Source organism: Nicotiana sylvestris, chromosome 3 (genome assembly GCF_000393655.2).
Source record: "Nicotiana sylvestris chromosome 3, ASM39365v2, whole genome shotgun sequence".
Taxonomy (NCBI): Eukaryota; Viridiplantae; Streptophyta; class Magnoliopsida; order Solanales; family Solanaceae; genus Nicotiana; species Nicotiana sylvestris.
Genome location: NC_091059.1, coordinates 220,769,739 through 220,796,972, shown reverse-complemented (window position 1 = coordinate 220,796,972; position 27,234 = coordinate 220,769,739). Strand labels below are relative to the sequence as shown.

The 27,234-nt window shown below is 37.0% G+C and overlaps 3 protein-coding genes and 1 pseudogene across 3 annotated transcripts; 2 read left to right on the top strand and 2 right to left on the bottom strand.

Annotated features, from left to right (window-relative positions):
* Positions 1–1,760: 1,760 nt before the first annotated feature.
* Positions 1,761–3,369, top strand: LOC104235355 (probable splicing factor 3A subunit 1; annotated as a pseudogene).
* Positions 3,370–3,885: 516 nt separating this feature from the next.
* Positions 3,886–6,896, bottom strand: LOC104235354 (uncharacterized). Its single transcript, XM_009789090.2, has 2 exons — positions 5,443–6,896; positions 3,886–4,430 (listed from the first exon to the last, which is right to left on the bottom strand). Exon 1 carries the CDS (start codon positions 6,762–6,764, stop codon positions 5,445–5,447), a length of 1,320 nt encoding a protein of 439 aa, XP_009787392.1. The 5' UTR covers positions 6,765–6,896; the 3' UTR covers positions 3,886–4,430; positions 5,443–5,444.
* A 3,573-nt stretch (positions 6,897–10,469) lies between these two features.
* Positions 10,470–18,144, bottom strand: LOC104235353 (protein ENHANCER OF LHP1 1). Its single transcript, XM_009789089.2, has 12 exons — positions 17,727–18,144; positions 14,817–15,925; positions 14,334–14,510; positions 14,102–14,215; positions 13,571–13,675; positions 12,343–12,477; positions 12,199–12,254; positions 12,015–12,117; positions 11,822–11,938; positions 11,602–11,728; positions 11,364–11,494; positions 10,470–11,268 (listed from the first exon to the last, which is right to left on the bottom strand). Exons 1-12 carry the CDS (start codon positions 18,001–18,003, stop codon positions 10,759–10,761), a joined length of 2,961 nt encoding a protein of 986 aa, XP_009787391.1. The 5' UTR covers positions 18,004–18,144; the 3' UTR covers positions 10,470–10,758.
* Positions 18,145–23,710: 5,566 nt separating this feature from the next.
* LOC138888702 (uncharacterized) lies at positions 23,711–24,604 on the top strand. Its single transcript, XM_070170614.1, has one exon. It carries the CDS (start codon positions 23,711–23,713, stop codon positions 24,602–24,604), a length of 894 nt encoding a protein of 297 aa, XP_070026715.1.
* The last annotated feature ends 2,630 nt before the right edge of the window (positions 24,605–27,234 follow it).

The following is a 27,234-nucleotide window of genomic DNA, read 5'->3' as shown; positions in this document are numbered from 1 at the left end:
GTTATAATTGTTATTGTTATTATATTCTGAGGACAACGATAAGAATTTGGACCGCTAGTTGGTTGCTTGTCCCTAGGGGTGGCAAAATGGTTCAAAGAAAACAGTTAAGAATCATGTTATCCACTAAAAAATGGGTTGGATAATGAACTTTTTAAAAACTGGTCTAATATGGATAAGAATCATATTATCCATTTAGAAAATGCATAACCAATGTGTCTAACTTTTACATTTGTAAAGCTTCAAATTGGGGGTTACTCAAGTTTTTGGAGACTAAGAATTCTCCCAAAAGTGATCATATGCAAGAAGTCATGGATAATTTGGTTACCCATATTATCCGCTGGTTAATCCATTTTTATCCGTATTAAATATGGGTCGGGTGGGATAATTTATTCGTTTTTTCATTACTCGTTTTCGACTCGAACTATATCCAACCCGCCCGTTTGCCACTCCGGCTTGAATAGTATGATGTACCACTGACAAATTGTTGTTGTCCTTTTAAAACCCTTGATACTATAATAACGTAGAGAATATTGCCTCTACCTCAATTGTGTTAATCGCCTTATGAGGACTAGAAAATTGGCTAGAAAGGGGCATCGCACGTGGATTTGTTAAAAATCTACCATATTTATTTACCAAATTCATTTTGTTAAGTTGCATTAAGCACATTAGGAGTATTCAACGTTCCAGTTATATCAAATTAACAAAGCTTAGCAGTAAGAGTATAATATCAATCAATTGCAAAAGTTATTGAAACAGAAAAAGAACAAGAGAGGGACAAGGAGGAACCAAGAGGACTAGAACATTTTGAGCACAAGAAGTTTCTTGGCTTGACAGTAAAAAAAGAGCAGTAATTTTATTATGGGCAGAAGTTTCCCTTTATTTTGACTTTCTTCTTAACGAAAATTTATATCCAATAGCCCGTCAAAGCTTATAAAAATTTGTTCCTGCAAAATTTGGGAAACTTTTACCAATAATGTAATCTTCTTTTTTCTTATAAATAGATGGTAAAGTTTTTACCCATAACATAATTTTATTACACTCTGTCTATCATGCTTGGAGAGGAAGAAATATATCTCACGCCAAATATATATGGGAAATTCTTTTCAAATTAAGAGTCCGTTTGGACATAAGAAAGTTTTCTTTTTTTTCCGAAATCAACGTTTGTTCATAACATTTTCAATTTTTACTTGAAAATGTACTTTGGAAATTTTTGAAAATTTGAAAAACTCCAAAAAGCTGTTTTTTAAAATTTTCACTCAAAACACTCACAAAACTTCAAAAACAACCCAAAATTATATTCATGTTCAAACACAACTCTAAATTTTAAACATCATTTTCACTTTAAAAAAAAAAATCACCTTTTTTTGAAATTTTACAATTCTTATGTCCAAACGCACACTAAGTTCACAACTTTTAATAGGAGTACTACTTTTTAACTTAAGCTCGTTTGGTTTGATGACAAGTTATCCTAGAACTTTTTTAATGATAATTTATTTTCGAATTAGTAATCAAACAAGGGATTAGTTTTAAATTGTCATCTCAAGATTAGTTTTGCCATCGTACCAAACGACTTCAAGGGTTTTTTTTTATTTTTTTACCGCCGGTCTCCAAGCCTCCACCTTCGAGAGCTGCGCCACCGCGGTCAGCCACTTGCGCTGTCTCTCGCGTCTCCAGATCTTTGTGTCGCTCTTTTTCCTGACTTAGGTTGTTCTGCCCTGTTTCGTTATTTTTGGAATAATAAATTAATCATGTTGGGCGCCATGCACAATGAAAAGGACAGTAACAAGGTTCCAACGTCTGTTGCGACGCATACGAGAACCATTGGCATTATTTATCCGCCTCACAATCATAACTTGACGGATATACTGCGAAATAGTGCTGTTGACATGACTACAGTCCTGGACCGATGTTTGCATCGGTTGGAACGGGAACAGGCTAGGAAGAAAGCTGAAGATGATATAGAAATGGAGAGGTTGCAGATGGCTATGATTGATTGGCATGATTTTGTTGTTGTTGAGACTATAGATTTTGCTGATAATGATGTGGATCAGGATTTACCTGCACCTATGACCCTTGAGGAGGTTACAAGGAGCAAGATGCTGCCCACATTGGAGCGCGAAGAGTATGTTGATGAGGTGGAAATGGAGATGGATGATGAAGAGGTGCAGCTTGTCGAAGAAGGTATAAGAGACGCGAATGTTGAAGAGCATGCTAATGTCAAGAGTGTGGCTATTCAAGAGGAAGGGGACCCACCAATGCAGATTGTGAAGAACTGGAAGAGGCCTGAAGAGAGGATCCAGGCAGAAAGGGACTCAACCAAATGTGTTGTCTGTCCTATAACTGGTGAGTTAATACCTATTAATGAGATGTCTGAACATATGAGGATTTCTCTCATTGATCCCAAGTACAAGGAACAGAAGGAGAGAATGTTTGCTAAGATTAGGGAGACAACTCTTGCTCAGGATGATGAGATTTCTAGGAACATTGTTGGACTTGCACAAACACGTCCTGATATATTTGGTACCACAGAGGAAGAAGGAAGTTTCAAATGCAATCAAGTCAGAGATTGAGAAAAAGAAGGAAGAGCCGAAGCAGCTGAATATTCCTTGGCCTCCTCCTAATACAATCAAGTATTACACTCCCAATAGTGTTTTAGTCGTTGCTCCGCCTCCACCTCCACCTCCTATGGTCAACATGATTCCTCAGGTCCAGCCCCCAACTCCTCCAATGCCACAGATGCCCGGGCAGCAAAATCTGATGGTGAATCATCCACCAATGGGTATGAATTCACATAATCTTCCTGTTCCGCCACCTCCTGGATTACAGTTTATGCCGTTGGGAGCACCTCGACCTTTTGTTCCCCTCACAATGTCCCAGCTCGGAATGCCTATGGTCCCACCTCCTATATCCCAAGGAATGCCGCCGCCACCTCCAGCAGAGGAAGCCCCTCCTCTTCCTGAAGAGACAGAGCCGAAGAGGCAAAAGCTTGATGAGTCTGTTCTCATTCCTGAAGAGCAGTTTTTGGCTCAGAACTCGGGACCTGCAAAGATCAATGTATCTGTGCCAAATACAGAGGAAGGTAATCTCAAAGGACAAGTTCTGGAAATCACAGTGCAATCTCTGTCCGAAACCATTGGCAGTCTAAAAGAGAAGATCTCTAGGGAGATCCAGCTTCCTGCAAACAAAGAGAAGCTGAGTGGAAAAGCAAGTTTTCTCAAGGACAACTTGTCTCTTGCATACTATAATGTTGCATCTGCGGAAACACTCACTCTCTCTCTCTCTGAGCGAAAGGGGTGGCAGAAAGAGATGAATGGAGTCATTTGGCATGGCCTTCAGAGGTTTTTCTTTGGAACTGTCAGCATTATCTAATCCCTGTTGTTAATTCAATGGATTCTCCGTACTTTTTCATGTGATTTTGGAGATCATATTGGTTTTACTTCTAGCATTTCTTTCTCGGTTCTCCAAATAAATCAACTTTATTCTTCAATAAATGCTAGTATATAAAAATGATTTAGAGCCACTGACAATTGATTCTACTCTTGCAAGATCGAGTGCTGCATTTGCAATTTTCTTAACTCATTTTTTGAGAGAAGAATGTTCTGAACTTTGAAAAGTACCAATTTCTTGTTAGTTTAATGTGTATGTAAAGTTCTAGTGGTCTGATCAATTGGAGAAGTTGCTTCAGGAATTAGTCCTTTAACCATTTAACGACCCTTGATGGTATAAGAATGTAATGCGTTTGCCACATTGACCTCAATTTTGTTAAGCGCCTTTTGACACTAAAAGGGGGTTAACCTTACTGATGTAGGAAAGAGAAGAAATGGACATCTTTGTTCATCTTCGTATTTTTCCAAGAGAAAGTTAAACATGTGGTGTCGATGTGAATATGCATGGTATAACACATTGCAATATCATTAATTTTCACCATCAAAGTAGAAATTCAAGAACGATAATGTACAAGTTGACAAGACTATCACTTTGGTCGCAGATTGCCTTATAATACACTGCACGACACTCTGACTTCTCCACGTTTTAGCCTACAACTAACAAGCTCCATCTAAAAAACTTCCCCATGATCTGCAACTTCATAATTTCACTCTCTTAAAAATATAAACATACAAAAAAGTCTTAATTCTTTTGATACCAGAGGATGGGATAAAGGTTCCCTTGGATTCAGAACAAAGGTTTAGTTATCCAAACAAATTTCCACTAAACTCTCTCCAACCTTGACCGACTAGCTCATCACCCTTGTTGGCCATACACTCTCTCTTGATCTACCAATGCTCTTCAGTCAATTTACATCCTGATGGCATAGGGAGGAGGTGCACTCTAATTGCAAGGAGTCACAGTCCCACTGAGAAATCTGCTTTTGCCTTGCCAAGCTGTGAAGCGGCTGATAACTATTCGTGATGAACCAGGCCTACTATACCCTGAAAAGGGAATATGAGTTAAATTCCATGCACCAATGATGACATACAATCTTCAGATCACGTTCAAATATCATCCGGTTGCAGCAAAATGTGGTCCTAAATAGTACTTGAATCGTCCAATGAACCCAATGTCTCAATAGCAACAAAAAAAAACACGGATAAAACAGAAATGCAGAGCACAAACACATGCTTAAGTCGAACTAGTGTTAGTTTCAATCCTGATTTGGCCATCAATGGCCTCATTATTACTACTCTTGACTCAGAAATTATCATGAAATATTGACAAGCTTGCTCATACACTCTCTCAGGTCTAACACACTTAACTGCAGCTGCTATTAAGGACCTGTTTATGCATATGACTAGCAGGATAGACTATTTTGCAAATATGATAAGATGTGCTTAACTCTCAAATATTTGACAAAACCCAATTTCCCTAACAAGTGTCTGACTTTGTTGTCTATCAAAGCAATTGCTGCTTTACTTATGCTCAACTTTTAAGCAAAGATTCTCACTGCCAATGACTCCTTGGACATCAATTTCCAAATATTCAGTCTTGTGTGACATTGGAAGAGTCCATGATCAAAACAAGCAAGAACATCCCATCTTAAACATCTATAAAAAAGTGGAAAACTTTTTCCCTCCAAACTTGAAATTACTTTCACATCATGCATTGAACATAAGAGCTATCGAGAACTCATTGATGAATATCAATGAGTCTTATAATCTGTGAGCTTTATACAATCTATAAGGTGTAATAGTAAATTTACAAAGAAAACTCAAATTAAATAGACAATTCATTCCTTCTACTGAACTTGCTTAATATACAAAGTTTTCTACATATAATAAGGCAATAAGACATCCGCAGAGTACTAACATCAAAATCATCTAATATATTAACAATCTTAATCCAAGGAAACCAACAACTAATTCCAACAGCAGATCAACAAAGAGCAGATGCATTGCTCAAAGGGTTGATGCTGTCAAGCCATCAACCCAAATGCAAAAAGTATACCTTCAATCAAGTTGACCAACTCTCTGAGTCGCGACCCTTCTCCTCCTCTCATAATCAGGATCATCAGTGGGCAACTCATGTCGACAAACTGGACAGGTATTCCTAATCCCAAGCCAAGGCACAATACAGTCGCCATGATACCTATGAGCACACGGTAACTGTCTAGCCCTTTCCCCCAAATTCATCTCATCCTTGCAGATTGCACAAGTAGCATCGTTCTTCTCTATATCATCTTTACTCAAAGCCACAGTCGGAAGGTTTCTAACAACAGTTTTAGAAGCTGGTGGTTTTCCAACTAAACCATTCTCGCCCTCTGCAAACTGTCCAAATAACAGCTCATATTCAGCAGTGTAATTGTAATCGTCTTGATCAATATGATGAGCTAAATCGAATTCCACATTTCCAATTTCAGGGTCAGGCTCCAAATTGTGAACATTCAACAGAAACTCCCACTCCAAATTATCCAACTCTCTGGCCCTATCCTCTAGGGCAGGAGCAGATTCGGATATTTCCTCATCATCTAAAAACATGCTAAGAATCTCTCTCTCATCAACTCTTCCATCAATTTCTTCCCACTCAAAGTCCTCATTATTCATATCCCTATGATCATCCTCCAATTGGAATGAGTCCCAACACAGCCTAAGGCTCGGTTCATCACTCTCGTTATCATGAATATTCTCCTCATCGTCATCACCATCACCTTCATCCAGATTGAAAAGTCTGCCCATAACGCAGTTCTCATCAGCATCCGAATCCGATCCAATATCCACAACCTGCAGCCCACTAACGAACTGCTCTGGGCCATCACAGTCTTCAACGTGGAACCCAGAATTATCGGTGTCCCCACAAAAACCTAACCCTAGCCCAAAATCTAGGTCTAAGCTACTCAAGCCCATAACATCATTCCCTTCAATCACACCGAAACTGGCCTCTAACTCCGGCTCCGAAATATGAAGCAAATCAGGGTCCGAAATCACTCGGTTCGAAGATTGGGCTTGTTCCACGCGTTGCTGGAACAGGTCCATGACGAAGTTTACTTGGTTCTCCCGGTCCAAAAAATCCATTGTGGTGATAACCGAATCGGGTTCCGAAACGTCGTCGCTTAATGGAAAATTCGTGCGCCGTTGACGGGTCAAAGAGATTTGAGCGCGGGGAGGGAAATCGGAGAGATCTGGAGCAGTGAAAACGTCGAAGCTTTCACCGAAATCGTGAACCCAGTAAGGCGAAGAGTCGAGGTCTTCAATAACGGCGTTTGGATGTCCGTTAACGTCGTCTTCACCTTCGTTGAGGAAATTGAGCAGCGAGATTGAGACCTGAGCCATTGCTGAAGCTGAGAAAATACGCTATTTTTAATGAAGGACTCCGTTTTTGGCTTTGGGTTTCCTTGTATTGATGGTTTTCTGGTAGGTGTGTGTGTGTGTGTGTGTGTGTGTGTGCAGTTGATTTTCTTGGCGTGTGAAATTATTAAAACATCAATATATATCTGTTTTTTTCCCCTTTTGTTTGGACCAGCTGTGTTTGAAATTTAAATTTAGTCCTTGGGGATCCTTTATTCTGGATTATTTAGCCCCTCGTCAAATTTTGGCGGAGAGTGATGTATACAATAATTATAGACTTTTAGTTTGAAATCTATGAGAAAAATAATATATCCACTTTATTTTATTCCCTTTTGTAATCCTTCTTCCTATTTTAAATTGAAATTTTTACACCCTATAGAAAATCTTAGTACCCTATTTATTTTAAATAAATATCATTTTAAAATATTACATCCTATAAATACATTTTATCCTTTATAGCAAAAAATCTAAATATAGTTACATCCTACAATTAAGGCACCATATATGCTAAATATTATTTCTCTCTCCTTTTTTGTATTTTCTCTCACATAATCACCGCGTATTTGCAAACCCCTATACAATCTCTCTCTGTTTGCATACAACCAGACTCTCTTCTCCCACAAACCCTAGTTTCTTAACTCTTCTCCCACCCAAATTCTCAATTTTCTGCTCCGCGTTACCAACGTTATCATCAGCCATTGTCTGAGTCGGAATATAAGCAACCACACTCGCGTACTTCACAAAAGATCCGGATTCGGGCTGAGCTACCAGCACAGCACGCGAGCACCGTTCGATTTGACCGGATCTCGTGTTGCGGCGGTCGTTTTTTCGCCCACCGGAAAGCCGTACACTTGCGGCAATGTTAGTTCTACAATTGAGAGGCACTTTTCAAGTTTTTCAGAGTCATCATCGTCTGGGCTGAATTCTCATCATTCTAATTCTAATGATGTTTCTGACAGTTCCTCGGGCCCAATTGGAGGAGTGTTCATGTCTGGGCTGACAAATCCAGCCTATTTGTATTCAGTTGTATTCGAATGTATTCTTCAGCTGTATTCACTTGTATTCAAGTTTAATCAGTTGTATTTAACTATTTTATTCAGCAGAAGTTAGTTGTATTCAAGTATTTTATACAACTGTATTCAGTTGTATTCAGTTGTAGTTAGTTATATTCAACTATTTTATTCAGCAGAAGTTAGTTGTATTTTTTTGCATTCAAGAGTTTATTCAGCTGTATTCAGTTATATTTTTGTTGTATTCAAGTGTTTTATTCAGATGAATTAAGGTGTATTTTGTTGTATTCAACTGTATTATTCATATGTATTTCTCTTTATTCAGCTATAATCTTTATTATGTATCTTTCAAATACAGATTAATGAGGGATCGTTTTAGTTCGTTGAGTTAAATTAGGAGAATATCAAGTGATTATATTTCCTTCCGTTTTTAGCGCAAATACGTTACTGTATTTAATGTTAATGTCGCTTGAATACAGCTAAATACATGTCAAGCTTAGCTGGAATTCCAGATTTTACGCCTATGTTTTTGGTTGTATTAATGAATACAATAGCTTAAATACATGAAATACATTGTATAAAAACATAAAAGATATCTATAACAAGTAATATAACAAAGGATATCTATAAATGGCTAATTAGACCAAAAAGATGGTGCTTTATGAAAAATTCCCTTTTAAATTTAACGCAATGCACTATTATTCATCCTCTATATGATTTTTTTCACCAGTTTCACCTAATTTTCTAACATGAAGACACAAGTGATTTTTTCTTTCCTATACAATATTTGAAATTTATTTATTAAAATTATCTTAATTTTGTATATTATTCGCCCTAAACAAGGATTACTTATAAATTATATACAATACATTATTAGTGTCTTAAATTAGAGAATTTAGTTACATCTTTTTTCTATTTTCTCTCCATTCCTCTTTTAATAAGATTTCTTCCAGTTGTATATTACATATTTTAAGCCATAACAAACGAAATTTCAGTTACAAAAAAAAAAAAAAACGCTACAATATGACAACAGCTTTGAACGCAATTGTCACCAAAATTTATCCTTGTTTCCATCTCTATCATTGATCCACTCTGCTTTTACTGAATAGTTTTTTAATAATATTGTCAAACTACAGCACCAATCGCAATTGAATCAAAAAGCATAATTGAGCAGATTCGAAGTTTTAGCGGATTTCAAATTAAATTCAGTCGCCTCCAAACTTCGGATTCAACTTTGTATTAGTATTTCCATCATAATCTATGCTACCCAGTTAATTTCTCAAACAAAATTCAAATCTCACATAAAACTCAATTTCTCCGAAGTGCGGCGATGACGCTTTTAATGTGAAACTCGAAATTTCTCCACCCAAATCATTCAATTCCCATCAATATTCAAGTTTTTCCGTTCAAACAAATATGAATAAGTGCACATTAGTCGATTCAGAATTCATTCTCCACTTTTCTTTCTTTAATAAATTAACAAAGAAAAGAACAATGTATGGTACATCAACATACAAATTAAAAACAAATTTCGTACAAATTTAATACAAATTTGAATCTACAATAATATACATAGTAAAAACAAATTTCATACAACTAATTATATATAATGCAACTTATTCAGTTAAATATAACTACAACATCATACAACTTAAATATAATTTTCATACAAATTTTATACAATGTCTTTTGTATGTATTTTGTATATGAGTTGTATTTATTTTGTAAATGGTGTGTTCTTCTTCCTCTTTGAAATTCCAGTCAAAACCTCTTCTCTTAAAACAATTTTGATACATATCAACAACTTTATGTAAAAAGATAGTATTTATAACTTAAATACAAATTTCATACAACGATTCATACATTATATAACTATTTTTCAACTTTCATACAACACTCAAATAAAAATATATATAATTACAACATAATACAATGTAAATATAATTTCGTAAGTATATTGTATGTCATGTGTTCGTCTTCTTCTTTTTCGAGTTTCGATCTGAAATTCAACCAAAATCAAGTCTTTCACCAAACACCCTCAAAATTGAGATATAAACTCCAAAGAATATTTCCAATTATTTGCAACAACAACCAATCCAAACAAACAATAGTTTTTGAAAACTCAAATTCGAATTAAAAACTTCGAAACTTTTTAATGGCTGTCAATGGTGGAGAATCAAATACCTTCAAATTTTATTGATTGATAATTTCAATTCGAACACCAATTGTGCAATATGAAAAAGAAATTGCTAAGTTAAAACTCTATATTGTAACAATTGAAATTCATTGATGAATTATCTGGGGGGTGGGGGGAGGGAGGAGGAGGATGAAGAGTAGCGAAAAACGAAGGAAGAAATTGGAGAAAGAATAGAGGAGAGAAAAAGAGAGACGGAGAGAGAGAGCGCAGGAATGGAGATTACCTATTCAATTCCTACTATAAATGGATACTCATTTAAAACTATTTTGTATATAATTATTAAATTGTATATATCCGTGTAATTAAGTTAAAACTTGGTCGGGAAAATTTCATATATAGTATAGGAAAGTAAAAATCCCAAGACGTAATATTGCAAAAGCCCAAAATCTCTCACAAAAGTCACGTTCGAATTCTTCGACTTCACTAATTCATCTAACTCCAGCCCACGAATAAAACAAGGAAGAGAATCACATTGACAGTGAATAACAGGCAATATGATGTATATAAATAATTACTTAAGCATAAAGATGCAAACTGAAAATTCATGTACTCTTCAACATCAATGGATGCCAGCAACCTAATGGTACAAGTAGATACTAATTTCCGCATTATTGCGGATTATCCAATTCAACTCTTGTCAACTGCTTCTACATTGTATTGCTTAAATAGATACAAGGGCTACCTAAAAACCTAATGTTATATGATCATATACAACTTTCTCTATTACAAGCAACTTTGGGATAACGTTCCAGCATTTTCAGTTACAAATGCATCATCTGTCAGTTTTCACCTTTTTCTTGAGGGAATCAAGGAAGGATGCACTTTGTTTGTTGTTAGATGATTTTGCAAACGGATTAGAGGGGCGTTGTGTTGTTACCTTATTCGCTTCTCCATTCTTATCTTCTCCATCTTCCAGTTTGTTTGCATTCTCTAATTTTCTTGCATCTTTCACTTCATCCGCCTTATCCTTTTCATCCTTCAATTTTTTAGAATTCTTCAAATCAAATGCATTTTTGAACTCCCTTGCCATTTCCAATTTTCTGGCTCTAGCATTTTCTGTATCCATATTTACATCCTTGGTTGGTTCCTCCAATGACCGTTTTTTCGTGAGAGAAGGAGCTAACAAATTTTGGGAGGGGGAACTCTCTAGTTCCAATCTTTTGCTGCTTTCAGCCGTAAAATGGGACTTGGTTAATGCAGCCTGAGCATTAAAGGAGGTATCGCATTTCAACTCAGTGGATGCAGGAATTGTGCTACCAGTTGTTTCTTTATTCAACCTTTCCTGTAGAAATACAAAGTAACAAGATTAAGAAACCCAAATAATTGAAGTAACTAATATCTGACAATCAAATGCTTCCGTTGAGGTACCGCCCCTACCTCCAATATGGCATTAAAGCGCTCTGCCAAATTTGGTAGTTTGAGGGCTGTAACAAGCTTTATAGCACCTTTGACTGATTTTTCCAAAGCCAGAAGCTTTACGAGTTCAGTAGCTCTCACTAGCTTATCACCTGATAAGAGAAGGGAAAAAAACAATACCAAATAAAGAAAACATAGTGGAAAAGTAGGATACTAAGGTATTGCAGACTTGCTGCATCCAGCTTTACAGAAAACTGACCATTGCAGCAGGATGCAATGAGCCTCAGGATGCATCTATCAAGAGCAGCATCAGTGTTAAAAGCCTCATCATCAAGCAAACTGGTGTCCTCACCAGCAGCTTCCATTTCTTCAATTGTGCTCTGAATCTGAATGCAAATCCAGCAAACGGCAAAACTATCTATCAACATAAATTCCCTTGATTTTTTGGCAACTGTAAGGAAATCTGAACATATACATACCCGATGGAGATGCATATTATTCATTATAAATTCATTCTCCAGGTTTTCTGCTCCAAGGTCAGATGAAGCAAGAGGAAATGAAAGATCCAACAGAGTGAGAATAGGTTTCGGAGTGGCCTGAAAATACAGCCAGAGGATTAGAAAGGTGTGATAGTATGTATGACAAGAAACACGCTGCAACAAAGCACCATACCTCTGGGAAGTAATCCGGGGATTTGCAAATGACACAGAACAACTTGCTTGTGTTTAACCCAACAACCCAATAGTTTTCTTCTGGCTTCTTCAATTTGCTGGCACTGAAATTTCTAATTTGTAAAGGAACAAGTATTTGTAACATCTATAAAGTTACTAGTGGACAAGTGGGGCGGTAGTTATACCTGAAAAGGGGAAGCCAACTGCCGCCATATTGATTAGTAAATACCCTTAGCACACCCTATATTTGCAGTTAAGAAACCAACTTCAAATTTAGCAATCTTAATAATAATCTCTGGTCTCTGATTTAATGGTCAATGATTTCTCACCTTAGAGTCAAAAGAACTAAGATGGCCTTCTTCACTAAAACCAAACCATGATAAACATGAACCAGGAGTCAATGGAAGTCTTCCTCGGCGAGGTTGTATTCCATTACGAATATTGAAGACTCTAAATTCAAGAATCTGTATGGAATTTCAAATAGTTCTATGATCAATACACCAATCCACCTCTTCTCCAATCATCATCAATCGATCAGTCAAAAAAGTACTTATATATATCTAAATTTAAATATAAAATCCGAGTCCAGGAACTGAAGAAAAACAACTATATATTCCACCAAATCAGAGCGAATCCTGTTATCTCTAATCAACATGAATAGTTATGATATGCCTTGGTTATAAGCTAAGTTTAAGTAGGCCCTAAATTGTTAGTCATGAGTAGGGGGTGGCAAAATGGTTAAAAGAAAACAGTTAACCACCCATATTATCCACTAAAAAATGGGTTGGATAATGAACTTTTTTAAAAACGGGTCAAATATGGATAAGAATCATATTATCCATTTAGAAAGTAGATAACCAATGGGTCTAACTTTTACATTTATAAAGCCTCAAATTGGGGTTACTCAAGTTAGGGAGACTAAGAATTTTCCCAAAAGTGTCCATATACAAGAAGTCATGGATAATATGGTTACCCATATTATCCGCCGGTTAACCCCTTTTTTATCCGTATTAAATATGGTCGGGTCGGATAATTTATACGTTTTTTCATTATACGTTTTTGACCCGAACCATACCCCATCCGACCCGCCTGTTTGCCACTCCTAGTCCTGAGCTCCATCCATTTCATTTGAAATGAATTTATTTTCTTCAGACCAAGTCAAAAACATATGGAAGGGTAAGACAAGCCTAACATGCATGTAACAGGCATAAGCCTAGACAATGGTTAGAATTAATTAAATTCTTTGTTTAAGAAAGAAGTATTGGTCAGTGGCGCTTTGAGTGATCATTCAGGCAGATTGAAATCTGATCAGTGCACACCATGAACAAGGACGTTTGAATAATAAGTTGTAAAGATCTACTGTGACACAACTTTTGGATAAATAATCTACTGTGAAACATTGTCAAAATTGACCTAATATCTCCTTTTATTAAGCAGCCACTGTATAGCCTTATTGAAATTAATTCTTCATATTCTGATAACTGCTCAAAGGAATTTACAAGGCATCAAAACGTGAAATAAAAGAATTTAATCACATGATGTAACAATGAACTGTACCTGTTCGTTAGAGGGAAGAGGGGGAGATGCATGTGTGACAACTGCAAGTTCATCCTTATAGCCTACTGCAGTAACCACTGGTCCGTCGAGGGAAAGAATGTGTCTCTTGTATTTCAATCCAAAAAAGAAAAGGAACTGTCTCAGAATCTTTTCCAGAATAATCAAAACATTGACTACGACATTTGAAATACTCCATCTATCTCATGTTGATTGTCATAGGTCTATTTCAGATACTGCTAAAACAATGACCAATTTCACAACTTATCTTATTATCAAAGTTATAAAATAAACCAATAACCAGACCATCATTAACTAGAGACCCTTGTCAATAAGTAACACAAATTCAAACTGCACCTCCATTAACTATTACAAGGGAATGACCTCCATTAACTATTACAAGTGAATGTTATTTTCTTACAATTACATGAAGTCAAAAAAAACATTCAATTTGAAACCAAGGGAGATTATTTTTGAAGGCACGAACGGAACCAACTTACAAACCCTAAGCATACAATATCTGAATATATATACCTGCAGGCCACCCTCAGTGAAGATGCGAAGAAAATTACAACTTGTAACAGCAGCTACCCAACCAGTTCCCAGTGCAACTGCTCTTACTTCTTCCTCTTCAAATCGCATTGACCACTAATGTTGCATAATTAAATCAGAGTTAGCCACGTCAGAAGTAACAAGTTTCATAACACCAGACTTTTGAAACATTTTGATGTACGGATTAGTTAGAATCAAAGATTAAATCACTAACCTCACTGTTATTAGCCCAGCTACTGAAAGGACGATACATGAGTGTACTCATATTCTTCTCACCCTTGCATGGATTTGCAAATACACTTCCATTTTCATTTAAAGAAGCCATTGTGAAACCAAAATAATCAGTCATTGCAGGGACTCGGGGACCACTGCTTGTGTCATGAAAATCAATCTGCATAGAAGTTATCATGTTAGTTGAATAACTCATTCATATGTAGGTCTATGGTAAACATGAGATGAATTGCCCACTCAACATGGCTTGCATTATCGGTAGGCCTTTTTTTCCCTGGTTAGTTCTGGATGACAAGTTGAAGATCACAGATTCTAGCCATGAAACAATTAAAAGCCAATCACTTGAAATAAAGATGATTGTTGAAACATGTTCAATGTTCAACTTTGTATAGTAAGAATAAAAATAACATAAAAAGTTTTCAAATAGATATAAAGACAAAGATAAAAAACAAACAAGCTGCAATACCTCTATGTGAGAGTATCCATCATGCTCCATCGCGGTTATACTGCCAAGCATACTGTAACATAGAAAACGTCTTTTGCCAGGCAGCTGTGGAGTTGTGCCTGGCTGAAAAGCTTCTTGCATTTTTTGTCCTGCAGAAATTGGGACATTCTTGAGCTCATTTCTTTTATTATCTGAACTATCCCTGTGACCGTGAGGAGCCTTCTTACGAGGTTCAGCTTTTGGAAGCAACTCAAACTCTTCTTTAGCATCTTCTTCCCAACCATCATCAAAACTATGCTGTTTGCGTAATCTTTTTCTGCTAAATGGTTCAGATTCACCGTGGCTATCTTCTCCAAGGTCACTTAAACTTCCAGATGCACTTGGGTTTTCTTCCTCTTCATCAAAGAAAAGAAGACCATGACCATTTTTAGAACCTAAAACAGGAACATTTTCCGTGGGAGATCTCATTGAAGAAGGTACGGCTGATTCCCAGATACCATACTTTCCCATGATGTCAATTACTGCCAATGCATTGCCAATTGGTTTCCACGCCATACAAGTTACCCTATTATCAAATTTCTGCCGATCAATATCTTGTTTCTTATCAACATCCCATATCAAAACTTGTCTATCTAGTCCAGAAGTAGCCATATACTTTCCATTTGGTGACCAAGACAAAAAGCAAATGGGCTGTACATGATCACCTCTAAGTGAAAACAGTTTTTCTGCAGTGTCTCTGTCATACATCACCACATCATTTTTCAAGCCAGGAACAGCTAATAGCTCCCCATCAGGACTCCAGCCAACTATGTTCATAGAAGAAAAATCAGACCCAATGACCGGAGCTATTCCTTTTAAAACGTGAATTGTGTTCCCTGACTGGAGTTCCCAGATCATGACAGTCCCTATTGAATCAACTGAAGCCAGGTATTCACTTTTGGGATCAAAAGCTATGCCAGTGATGGACCCTCTATGTCCTTTAAGAACTCTTGCGATCGAGCCATCAATGGTATTTATAAGTTTGATGCCTTCATCATCACCAGCAGCTGCCAGCATTGTTCCAGATCTGTTGAAAGCAAGTGTCCGTATAGGCAAGGTAAATCTGGTAATATTTGTCTCAAACTCCCCTCCTGATGCAAATAATCAAAACAACCAACAAATCAAGATGGCAATCAGTAAACAGCAATTGATGAACAGCTGGACTACCAAATCAGATATTCCACATTTGGCATAAAAAGACAAGTTAGTTTATGCCTCCATTTCAATCTATATGGCAGTCTTTCCATTTCGAGACATCTCAAAATGTTTGACAGCATTCCATATTTATTCTAGTTTTACAACTTTTAAGAAATCAAATTCATTAAACTATTCAACCTTTTAAACTTAGATGTGATGTTTCCCCTATCCAACTAACTTTTCAACCATTATGTTACTATTTTTTTCCGCTATCACTAGTATAATAAATAAGTCAAACCAACATCTTAAACTCCATACAATCCAAATATCATTAAAGAAAACGAAATGGATTTAGTAATTGTTAAGGCATCATTAAAGAACTATATCTCCAGATCAGTTCTATTAATTAGCTAGCAACAATGCCTAGGCTGTTAGACACATACTAGTGGATGAAAGGAACCAAATCAAGGAAAAGAATTCACAAGGCAAAAAACGATTAAGATGATCAGGAAGAAATGAAAAGGTTGAGGCATATTTCTACTTTTTTCTTTTTCTTCCTCTTTCTCCTCTTTTTTAATAATTGTAGTGTTCGCGCAAGCTTGCGAGCACCTCGACAAATACACAAGGTACCAGCTATCTCCCAGTGGCATAGGCACTAACTCTATTTACCAACTGTCCTAATTCTACTTTTATGTAAAGGGGTGGAGAGGTGTGAATGGGGCAAGATATGCAGACAACCTTTTCACTTCAACCAGCACAAGAAAGGTTGCTGGGAAGCTGCCAATCTCTCATAACTTAGTTCAGGAGTTAGCGGCATTTGATTCAAGTATTCAGCCCTTAAAATTGATGTCAAGAAAAATAGTTCAAAAGGAAAAGCTTTGTATGAGCCAAATGAAGACGGACATTAATTCACTCTTAATTTTACTTTTTACCATACTATCTAAAAATTCCACAGCATACTTAGCAGCTGCAAATGTAGGAAAACAAAAGAAAGGACTAGCTCAGCTTCTCAAACTAACACCTTAGTCCAGCTTGAAGTTGACACTAACAAATAATGCGGTTTCATGTAGGTCGTGAACTGAAAGAGTGTCCTAACTAAATTATAGTAGAAAATCCGTCCTTATGAGAGAAACACAAGTAATTGGATACACTATTGTTTGGTTAGCGGTTTCATGAACCAGTGGTCACACGAGATTCTTATGAAGGGACCAACTTATATGAGACAAGATTGACAATTTTTTGGTAGAATAGCAACAGGAAGAAAATACTATTTTCCAAGGTAAATAATGCAATATTTGAGATGTTCGGATAACAGCACACCTCCCTCCAACTAATATTTGAGATGTTCGGATAACAGCACACCTCCCTCCAACTCCTCAAAACTCTGGCTGTTCAAACAATTAACCTTAAACTATTAAGGTTGACCACTTGTCCAGAACATTCATTTTCTGGAAATAAAAGCTTGAAAAAACAACACAAAATTCAGGTATATAGATGATACAAAAAAAAAATACAAAATTTAACAGAAATATTATGCACGCCTAAGTAGTTCATTATAACTTGATAAACAATTCAGATAGATTCCTTTTTCGGTCAACTTAGAGCTTCATTAATCATTTCGCCTACAACAGGAAACTGAGAAGCAGAAAACTAAATCAATTAAACAAACTCCTTATCCCTTAACTGAAATTACTCTACTTTCCATTTCGACAGGGGACAAAAACTACTTGAGATGAGATAAAAGCGAGCATATACCAGGAAATTTGTAGAGTTTGACGGAATGGTCAACAGATCCGGAGGCCAGACAGGTGAAATTAGGGCTGAGAGCCAAAGCGGTAACGCCATCTCTATGATGTCGAACAATTTTAGGGGGATTAGCTGGCAAAAAAGCATCTTGAATGCAAATTGAAGAATCAGAAGAAGACGCAGTGACGATGTGTTCGCCTTGCTGATCCCATAAAACCGAGCAAAACGACCCAACGCCATTGCTGCTCTTGTGAGCTTCTCGCATCTTAATGGATCTGATCTTCATCGTCGATCAAGGTTTTGTTGCTCTCTTCCTTGCTCTGATTTAGATGTTACTTTTACTTGGTTTCCATTTGTTAGGGTTTGGATAAAAGTAGTAAAACGTTTTGGATTTGGCGGGAAATGGGTTTGTGAAATGCGATTGAGAGAGCGGGAAAGGAAAACAGAATTGGAATTGTATGTTTGCTTTTTGCGGTAAAAATAGCACGGTCTAGTCAATTTTCAGACTGATCATTTAAAAATAGTCAGTGTTCACCAAGTCAATGAAAAATAACAATTATTTTGCTACAATAGAGACTGGTCTAGCATAATATACTGGAGTTTGGTGCACATGTGTATGAACTTCCAGCATATTATGCTAGAACTCCAACACACGAAAAGTTCCAGCATAATATACTGGAGATTCGAGCACTTGTGTATGAACTTCCAGCATATTATACTGGACCGGTATACTTTGTTAGAACTCCAGTATATTATGCTAGAGTTTAGTGTACTTATGCTGGAACTCCATCGTATTATGTTGGAGTTCCAGCATACTTATCTTGGAACTCCAGTATAATATGTTGGAGTTCAAGTATACTTATGCTGGAACTCCGGCATAATATACTGGCGTATTTTTCGGGTTTTGAATAGTATTTCGCTCAAATTTATCTTTACATGAAAAGTGACTAAATTTCGATTACTTTTGAAATTGAACTATTTTTGAACGACCACTTATAAATCTAACTATTTTTGAATTTCTCCCCTTTTTGCGCAATTGTATGGATCTCATATCGACCCAAGTAGATGTTAATGGGCCAAACTGTTGCACAAGTCAATGACTCGGTTTATTATTGGGCCTACCTAGATTGGCTCTACAAATTATCGGGAGAAATTCTAAAATAGTCATATTTACAAGTGGTCATTCAAAAATAGCCACGGTTTCAAAAGTAATCGAATTTTAGCCATTTTTCATGTAAAGATAAATCTGAACAAAAATATAGTTCAAAATCCGAAAAAATTCTCATGTTGGAATTTAGTATATTATACTGGATCTTTCAGCATGTTGGAGTTCCAGCATAATATTCTCGAAGTTCACACACAGGTGCACCGATCTCCAGTATATTATGCTGGAACTTTTCGAGTTGCACCAAAATAGTTGTTACTTTTCAATGACTTTGCAAATGCTGGGTATTTTGAATGACCAGTCTGAAAACTGGTTAGCCCGTGCTATTTTTACCAAATTACCGGATCAGTTATTTTCTGTTTACAATAAATAAAATGAGAAATTTTCATAAATCACTATAGTTTAGAGCCTAATAAGTATAATTTGCCTAATTACTATTCGTAACTATTATTTAATTGCTACTAACTTGTACATTTATATTCAAATGAGCAACGAATACAATATGTATCAATTGTATTTGTTCGCACAATTGTATTCATTTGTTCGACCAATACAATATGTATCAATTGTATAACCAATGCGAAATATAAGGGTATATACAAAGGGTACAACTTGTATCGATTGTAATGGATACAACATGTATGACTATATTTGTTCGCGCAACGAATACAATTAAGGCAAAATTTAAAATTTAAAAAAAAAAAATCTTGTTGAGAGTCAAACTCAAGGCATCCGCTAACTAAGCAAACGCTCTAACCAACTAAGTTACAATAGCTTATTACTCTCTTATTTTCGTTCAAAATAGTTAATCTCTTATGTTATGGATTTACTATAAAATTCAAATATAGATATGAATAATAAATTTGATGAGAGTATAGCTACAGTGATAAATACAATGTAAATGTTTGATGTGTCACGTAATTTTCCCAAATAAAATTTTTATGCTAAACACATAAATAATTTCTTAAAGTACTATTAGATACACTTTTTTGAACTAACTGAAAATTACACTTCCAAAACCACTGTTTATGTCATGTATTATGACGTAGTCATATTTTAAGTGTTTCTACTAATTGACATTTCTGCATTTTCTATTCCTTAACAATTTAAATACGTATAAACTTGACATCCAATTTCTTATTATTTCAGGTTTTAGATTTAAAAAAAAAGATTCTCACATATGAAATATGAATTCTTTTCCAAGCTCCAAAAATTCCCATTTTTCTACCCCCCAAAAAAGTAAATAAAGAATATTTATAGAAAACCCATATACTAAGAAAGTATTCTATATAGTAAGTAAATGATATATTGTTCTAATTCAATAAGATTTTAAATTTATTTCGCATAATATTAGTTTAAATTCAAATTTATTACCCAACGCTCTTAGCTTACTTGCTCAAGCCATTTGTTCTGCTCAATTTAAAGAAAAAAAGCAAGCGATCAACTAATCATTGTTAAATAAAATCAATTAAAGTTCATCTTTTTGTTCTATAAGTATATCACTTAGAGGTCGTTTGGTAGAGTGTGTTAGAGAAAATAATACATGCATTAGCTTTGTGTATTAGTAATGTTTTTTTTGGTACACGTTTTCAACCTATGTATAACTAATACAAGCATTAGTTATACACTCTATTTGGTATTATCCTATGTATAGTTAATGCATAGAAAACCATGGTATTAGCTATACAAAGGCTATTAATGCATGCATTAGCATGGTTAAAGACAAAATTATCCTTAAAGTCCCTTAAGTTAAAGAATATAGAGGGCATTTTTGTAAACAATTAAATTTCTTAAAAATTATGCAATACATTTTAATTTTTAATACACCATACTAAACAATGCATAAGAAATAATCTCTATATAACTAATGCTTACATTACTAACTCATACATTACTAACCTTTATATTATTAATGCACCTTATTTAGCATTATTCTTATACGCCCTACTGACCCTTAAAGTGAACTTCTAATGACACTATAACATTTACAGCACTAGTCTTAGTTTTTCTAAAACGAAAGAAATCGTGTGAGAGAGCCGGCATGGGCGGAAAGCGTTTTTTGGGGATGAAACGAAAATGGGAAAGCTGACCAAAGTCATTAATTTTGTTCAAAGTCAAAAGAACTATCGCTATTTTCATAGCTAAATAAATTACTCGCTCCGGTCCAAAATAAGTAATTTTTTGACTTTTTTTATAGTTCAAAATAAGTAATTTTTTCAGATTTCAAGAATAAGTTAATTATTTTTTTCCTACATTGTCCTTGGAGTAAATAGTGTTGGAGTATGTGTTAGGAGTATTTATGTGAAGATATAGTAAAGGTTAATATGGTCAATTTCACTGCTAATTAATATTAAAAGGTAAATTCCTTAATCTATATGAAAATAACTAAAAATCACTTATTTTGGACCAGAGGGAGTACTAGTACTATAATTTTAGTTTTCATGTCTAGAACATTTTTAAGTGGTTACAAGCTAATCTATCAAAATCGTTAAACCCAATTACCCGAAATTCGAACATAAACTCCATATTAGTCCGTCTACTTATATATGTAGTTATCCATTGATAGATTTGATGGCTAAAATGAGTCATGTGATATGTGGAAATCGCATAAAGTCATAAATGAAAGGTACACAATGAAATTTGATGCCAAAAACATTGTAGCTGTATCCCAAATATCAGATTGGAAAACTTGCATCCAAGGAAATTTTGACAATAGGTGTAGACGATTAACGTTCTAGGAGACAATAAATATAAATTACATTTTTGTATACGATTAAAATAGGGCTTGCCCGATTTTGTCATTTAATCGAGACCAGGGAATCAAGTCGAGGGTCAGTCTCGTAATGGATCAGATCAGAGCACGAAGATAAGGTATCGAGCTCGATAATCGAGGTACTCGCCGAGATCGAGACTAACAACGGTCGAGACCATATATGACAAACTTCGAACGAAGCGCAATAACAGAAAGGCGAGATATCTGTATCCGGTCAAAGATCACAACGGAAATCCCGGAATGGATCAAATCAAGGGCGGTTGTTTAGGCTAATCATGGGATTTACTTCTGTAATTGGAATTATACCATAATTATAATTCCTCTATTATATAAAGAGAAGTCCCCATCATTTGTAGATAGATGACATTCACGCAGATCAAAGCAATATAATATTCTCTTTTTAATTCTCTTGTTCATCATCTTGTTACATTATTATTGTTCCTGAACAACTAGCTCGAGGGCTAAACTCTGTTCAAACACTGGTTTGCTTTATCTTACTACCGTTTTTCATTACTTATCTTTACATCTATCAATTGGTATTAGGTGAAATCACGTATTCTTAAAACCACATTATAAGTTTAATTGTTATCCAGTTTTTAGGGTAAACAGTTTGGCGTCCACCGTGGAGCTAAAAATAATAGTGATTGCCTGGTATTAATTCCCGTAACACACATTACTTTACGCTTGTTCTTGTGAGCATCTTTGATTTTAGGGTCAATATGTCTAACTCGCAAGCAGTACCTTCTCACGCCAATGACAGCCTCGGTTTTCATGGAGAAAACGGTAATGTAGCCGCCCCAGGGATCGAAGTGCCTCAAGCTGGCCACGAGGGAGTACCTATCGCAGACCTCGTCGATGTCAGTTCGCATATCGCCCTAAATGCAAATCTGGGCGTCGACCCTGGAAATAGTGTCCACAGAAATGCCCGAGCGGCTGATCAGAACGCACAAAGTGGTGAAGAAGGTGGAATTAGCCTTTGAGTGTTATTCAAAATGCTGCATACTGAGCAAGCTGTTATAGCACAACTCTAAAATCAGAATCGAGCACCAAACATAATTGAGCTCGAAACATCACAAGAGGCTGTTAATAGAGTTGAACATGTATTGGAGAAACCAAATGCTAATGAATCGGGTACTAACCCCGCCATTATGAAGATGCTTGAAGAGCTCACTAAATGGATAGAATCAGGTAAAAAGAAAATCGAGGCCGATAACAAAAAGGTAGAAACATACAACTCACGAGTGGACCAAATACCGGGGGCACCCCCGATCCTAAAGGGTTTGGATTAGAAAAAGTTCGTGCAGAAGCCGTTCCCTCAAAGTGCGGCTCCAAAGCCCATTCCTAAGAAATTTCGATGTCGGACATCCCCAAATGCAATGGGACCACCGATCCTAATGAGCACGTCACTTCGTACAAATGCGGAATAAAGGGAAATGACTTTTAAGATGATGAGATTGAATACGTTCTATTGAAGAAGTTTGGAGAAACTTTATCGAAAGGTGTCATGATATGGTATCATAACTTACCACCCAACTCTATTGATTTGTTTGTTATGCTCGCAAATTCTTTTGTAAAAGCCCACGCCGGAGCCATTAAAGTCGCAACAAGGAAATCAGACCTCTTCAAACTAAGACAAAGGGATAACGAGATGCCCAGGGAATTCGTATCTCGGTTCCAAATGGAACGAATGGATTTGCCTCCAGTCACCGACGATTGGGTTGTTTAAGATTTTAACAGGGTCTCAACACTCGGAGCTCCATAACTTCACAATAGTTAAAGCAAAATTTAATCGAATATCCAGCTACCACTTGGGCCGATGTACACAATCAGTATCAGTTGAAGATTAGGGCCGAAAATGATCAATTGGGAACTCCAGTTGGTTCGATTTATCTCAACATGTCCGTAAACAGAGTTAAAAGGGGTGTCGATCGGGAACCACAGTCAAGTAGAGACAGTTACCAACCATACAGTGGAGATCGGAGAAATAATGGGACCTAACGCAACCCCATATGGAATGATAAAAGAAATGATCGGGGACAGAGTTCCCGAGGTCTTATGAGCAAGAGCGGTTTCGATAGGGATGCCGAATCCAGGGAAGTACCTCGAGTGTCAGAATACAACTTCAGCATTGATGCATCAAGTATTGTATCAGCCATCGGTCGAATTAAGGACGCTAGAAGACCCAGACCCTTACAGACCGATCTAGCTCAAAGGAACCCAAATCAAGTGTGCAAATACCACGGAACCCATGGTCACAAAATCGAAGACTGCGAACAATTAAGGGAGAAGGTAGTTCGTTTATTTAACGAATGTCACCTTCGAGAGTTCTTGAGTGACCGAGCTGAAAATCACTTCAGAGACAGGGATGCAAACAGGAAAAATGAACTGGAGGAACTGCAACACGTGATTCATAAGATCGTTGGTGGGGTCGATATTCCTCAGGGCCCGACATTCAAACGCACCAAGGTTACAATCACAAGGAAGAAGTGTATGTGGGACTACTTACCAGAAGATACCTTGTCTTTCAACAATGAGGATGTAGAAGGACAGTCTCACAACGACTCACTGGTAATATCTATCCTTATGATTAAGATTCAAGTTAAACGTGTGTTGGCTGATCCAGGTAGCTCGGCAAGTATTATTCGATCGAGGGTAGTAGAGCAACTCGACCTCCAGGATCAAATCGTGCCTGCGGCTCGAGTACTCAACGATTTCAACATGGCAAGTAAAACCGCCAAGGGGAAAATCATTTTGCCAGTAAATGTGGCCGGAACTATCCACGAAACGAAGTTCCATATAATCGATGGTGATATGAGATACAATGCACTGTTGTACGACGAACAACCCGCATCCAGAGAGATGTTTATAATTGATGAGGCAATATCAGTATCGGTGTTATCATCAATGAAGGGACTGGAGGGAAAGCAGGAAGTCAAATTGCAACCATAGTCGCCGGCCTGATCCGCTGATCGGAACAACAAGAAATTTTTAAGGATGATGATTATATGATACCTAGAACCTTCTTAATCACCGATGATTCTGATGCCGCGAAGTCAACAGTTGAAGAGTTAGAACAAGTCATACTGATTGAGCATCTGTCCGATCGAAAGTATACCTGGGCACTGGGTTAACTCCCGTGCTTAGGGAAAAACTCATTAAATTCTTTATTAAAAATATGGATTGTTTTGCTTGGTCCCACTTTGACATAACAGGGATCCTACCGGAGATTACCACTCGTCGATTGAGCTTGGACCCAAAGTTCATGCCGGTAAAGCAAAAAAGAAGGCCACAGTCCGAGGTTAAGCATGTATTCATCAAGGATGAGGAAACCAAACTTCTCAAAATAGGGTCCATTCGGGAAGTAAAATATCTCGAAAAGGATTTAATGATAAGTAGGTATTGATAAGTATCATAACTTACCACCCAACTCTATTGATTTGTTTGCTGTGCTCGCGGATTATTTTGTAAAAGCCCACGCCGGAGCCATTAAAGTCGCAACAAAGAAATCAGACCTCTTCAAACTAAGACAAAGGGATAACGAGATGCCCAAGGAATTCGTATCTCGATTCCAAATGGAACGAATGGATTTGCCTCCAGTCACCGACGATTGGGTTGTTTAAGATTTTAACAAGGTCTCAACACTCGGAGCTCCATAACTTCACAATAGTTAAAGCAAAATTTAATCGAATATCCAGCTACCACTTGGGCCGATGTACACAATCAGTATCAGTTGAAGATTAGGGTCAAAGATGATCAATTGGGAACTCCAGTTGGTTCGATTTATCTCAACATGTCCGTAAACAGAGTTAAAAGGGATGTAGATCGGGAACCACAGTCAAGTAGAGACAGTTACCAACCATATAGTGGATATCGGAGAAATAATGGGACCTAACGCAACCCCATATGGAATGATAGAAGAAATGATCGGGGACAGAGTTCCTGAGGTCTTATGAGCAAGAGCGGTTTCGATAGGGATGCCGAATCCAGGGAAGTACCTCGAGTGTCAGAATACAACTTCAGCATCGATACATCAAGTATTGTATCAGCCATCGGTCGAATTAAGGATGCTAGAAGACCCAGACCCTTACAGACCTATCTAGCTCAAAGGAACCCAAATCAAGTGTGCAAATACCACGGAACCCATGGTCACAAAATCGAAGACTGCGGACAATTAAGGGAGAAGGTAGTTCGTTTATTTAACGAATGTCACCTTCGAGAGTTCTTGAGTGACCGAGCTGAAAATCACTTCAGAGACAGGGATACAAACAGGAAAAATGAACTGGAGGAACTGCAACACGTGATTCATAAGATCGTTGGTGGGGTCGATATTCCTCAGGGTCCGACATTCAAACGCACCAAGGTTACAATCACAAGGAAGAAGCGTATGTGGGACTACTTACCAGAAGATACATTGTCTTTCAACAATGAGGATGTAGAAGGATCGAACGGCCTCACAACGACTCACTGGTAATATCTATCCTTATGATTAAGATTCAAGTTAAACGTGTGTTGGCTGATCCAGGTAGCTCGGCAAGTATTATTCGATCGAGGGTAGTAGAGCAACTCGACCTCCAGGATCAAATCGTGCCTGCGGATCGAGTACTCAACGGTTTCAACACGGCGAGTAAAACCGCCAAGAGGAAAATCATTTTGCCAGTACATGTGGCCGGAACTATCCACGAAACGAAGTTCCATATAATCGATGGTGATATGAGATACAATGCACTGTTGTACGACGAACAACCCGCATCCAGAGAGATGTTTATAATTGATGAGGCAATATCAGTATCGGTGTTATCATCAATGAAGGGACTGGAGGGAAAGCAGGAAGTCAAATTGCAACCATAGTCGCCGGCCTGATCCGCTGATCGGAACAACAAGAAATTTTTAAGGATGATGATTATATGATACCTAGAACCTTCTTAATCACCGATGATTCTGATGCCGCGAAGTCAACAGTTGAAGAGTTAGAACAAGTCATACTGATTGAGCATCTGTCCGATTGAAAGTATACCTGGGCACTGGGTTAACTCCCGTGCTTAGGGAAAAACTCATTAAATTCTTTATTAAAAATATGGATTGTTTTGCTTGGTCCCACCTTGACATAACAGGGATCCTACAGGAGATTACCACTCGTCGATTGAGCTTGGACCCAAAGTTCATGCCGGTAAAGCAAAAAAGAAGGCCACAGTCCGAGGTTAAGCATGTATTCATCAAGGATGAGGAAACCAAACTTCTCAAAATAGGGTCCATTCGGGAAGTAAAATATCTCGAAAAGGATTTAATGATAAGTAGGTATTGATAAGTATCATAACTTACCACCCAACTCTATTGATTTGTTTGCTATGCTCGCGGATTATTTTGTAAAAGCCCACGCCGGAGCCATTAAAGTCGCAACAAAGAAATCAGACCTCTTCAAACTAAGACAAAGGGATAACGAGATGCCCAAGGAATTCGTATCTCGGTTCCAAATAGAACGAATGGATTTGCCTCCAGTCACCGACGATTGGGTTGTTTAAGATTTTAACAAGGTCTCAACACTCGGAGCTCTATAACTTCACAATAGTTAAAGTAAAATT

Excerpts from the sequence above, each read along its gene's own strand:
- LOC104235353 (XM_009789089.2), bottom strand. The coding sequence starts at position 18,003 with ATGAAGATCAGATCCATTAAGATGCGAGAAGCTCACAAGAGCAGCAAT. Across the intron at positions 12,255-12,342 it reads TTAGTTCTTTTGACTCTAAG|GGTGTGCTAAGGGTATTTAC; the intron begins GTGAGAAATCAT and ends CTGCAAATATAG. Across the intron at positions 11,269-11,363 it reads GCTTTAATGCCATATTGGAG|GAAAGGTTGAATAAAGAAAC; the intron begins GTAGGGGCGGTA and ends GTATTTCTACAG.
- LOC104235354 (XM_009789090.2), bottom strand. The coding sequence starts at position 6,764 with ATGGCTCAGGTCTCAATCTCGCTGCTCAATTTCCTCAACGAAGGTGAA.
- LOC138888702 (XM_070170614.1), top strand. The coding sequence starts at position 23,711 with ATGAGCAAGAGCGGTTTCGATAGGGATGCCGAATCCAGGGAAGTACCT.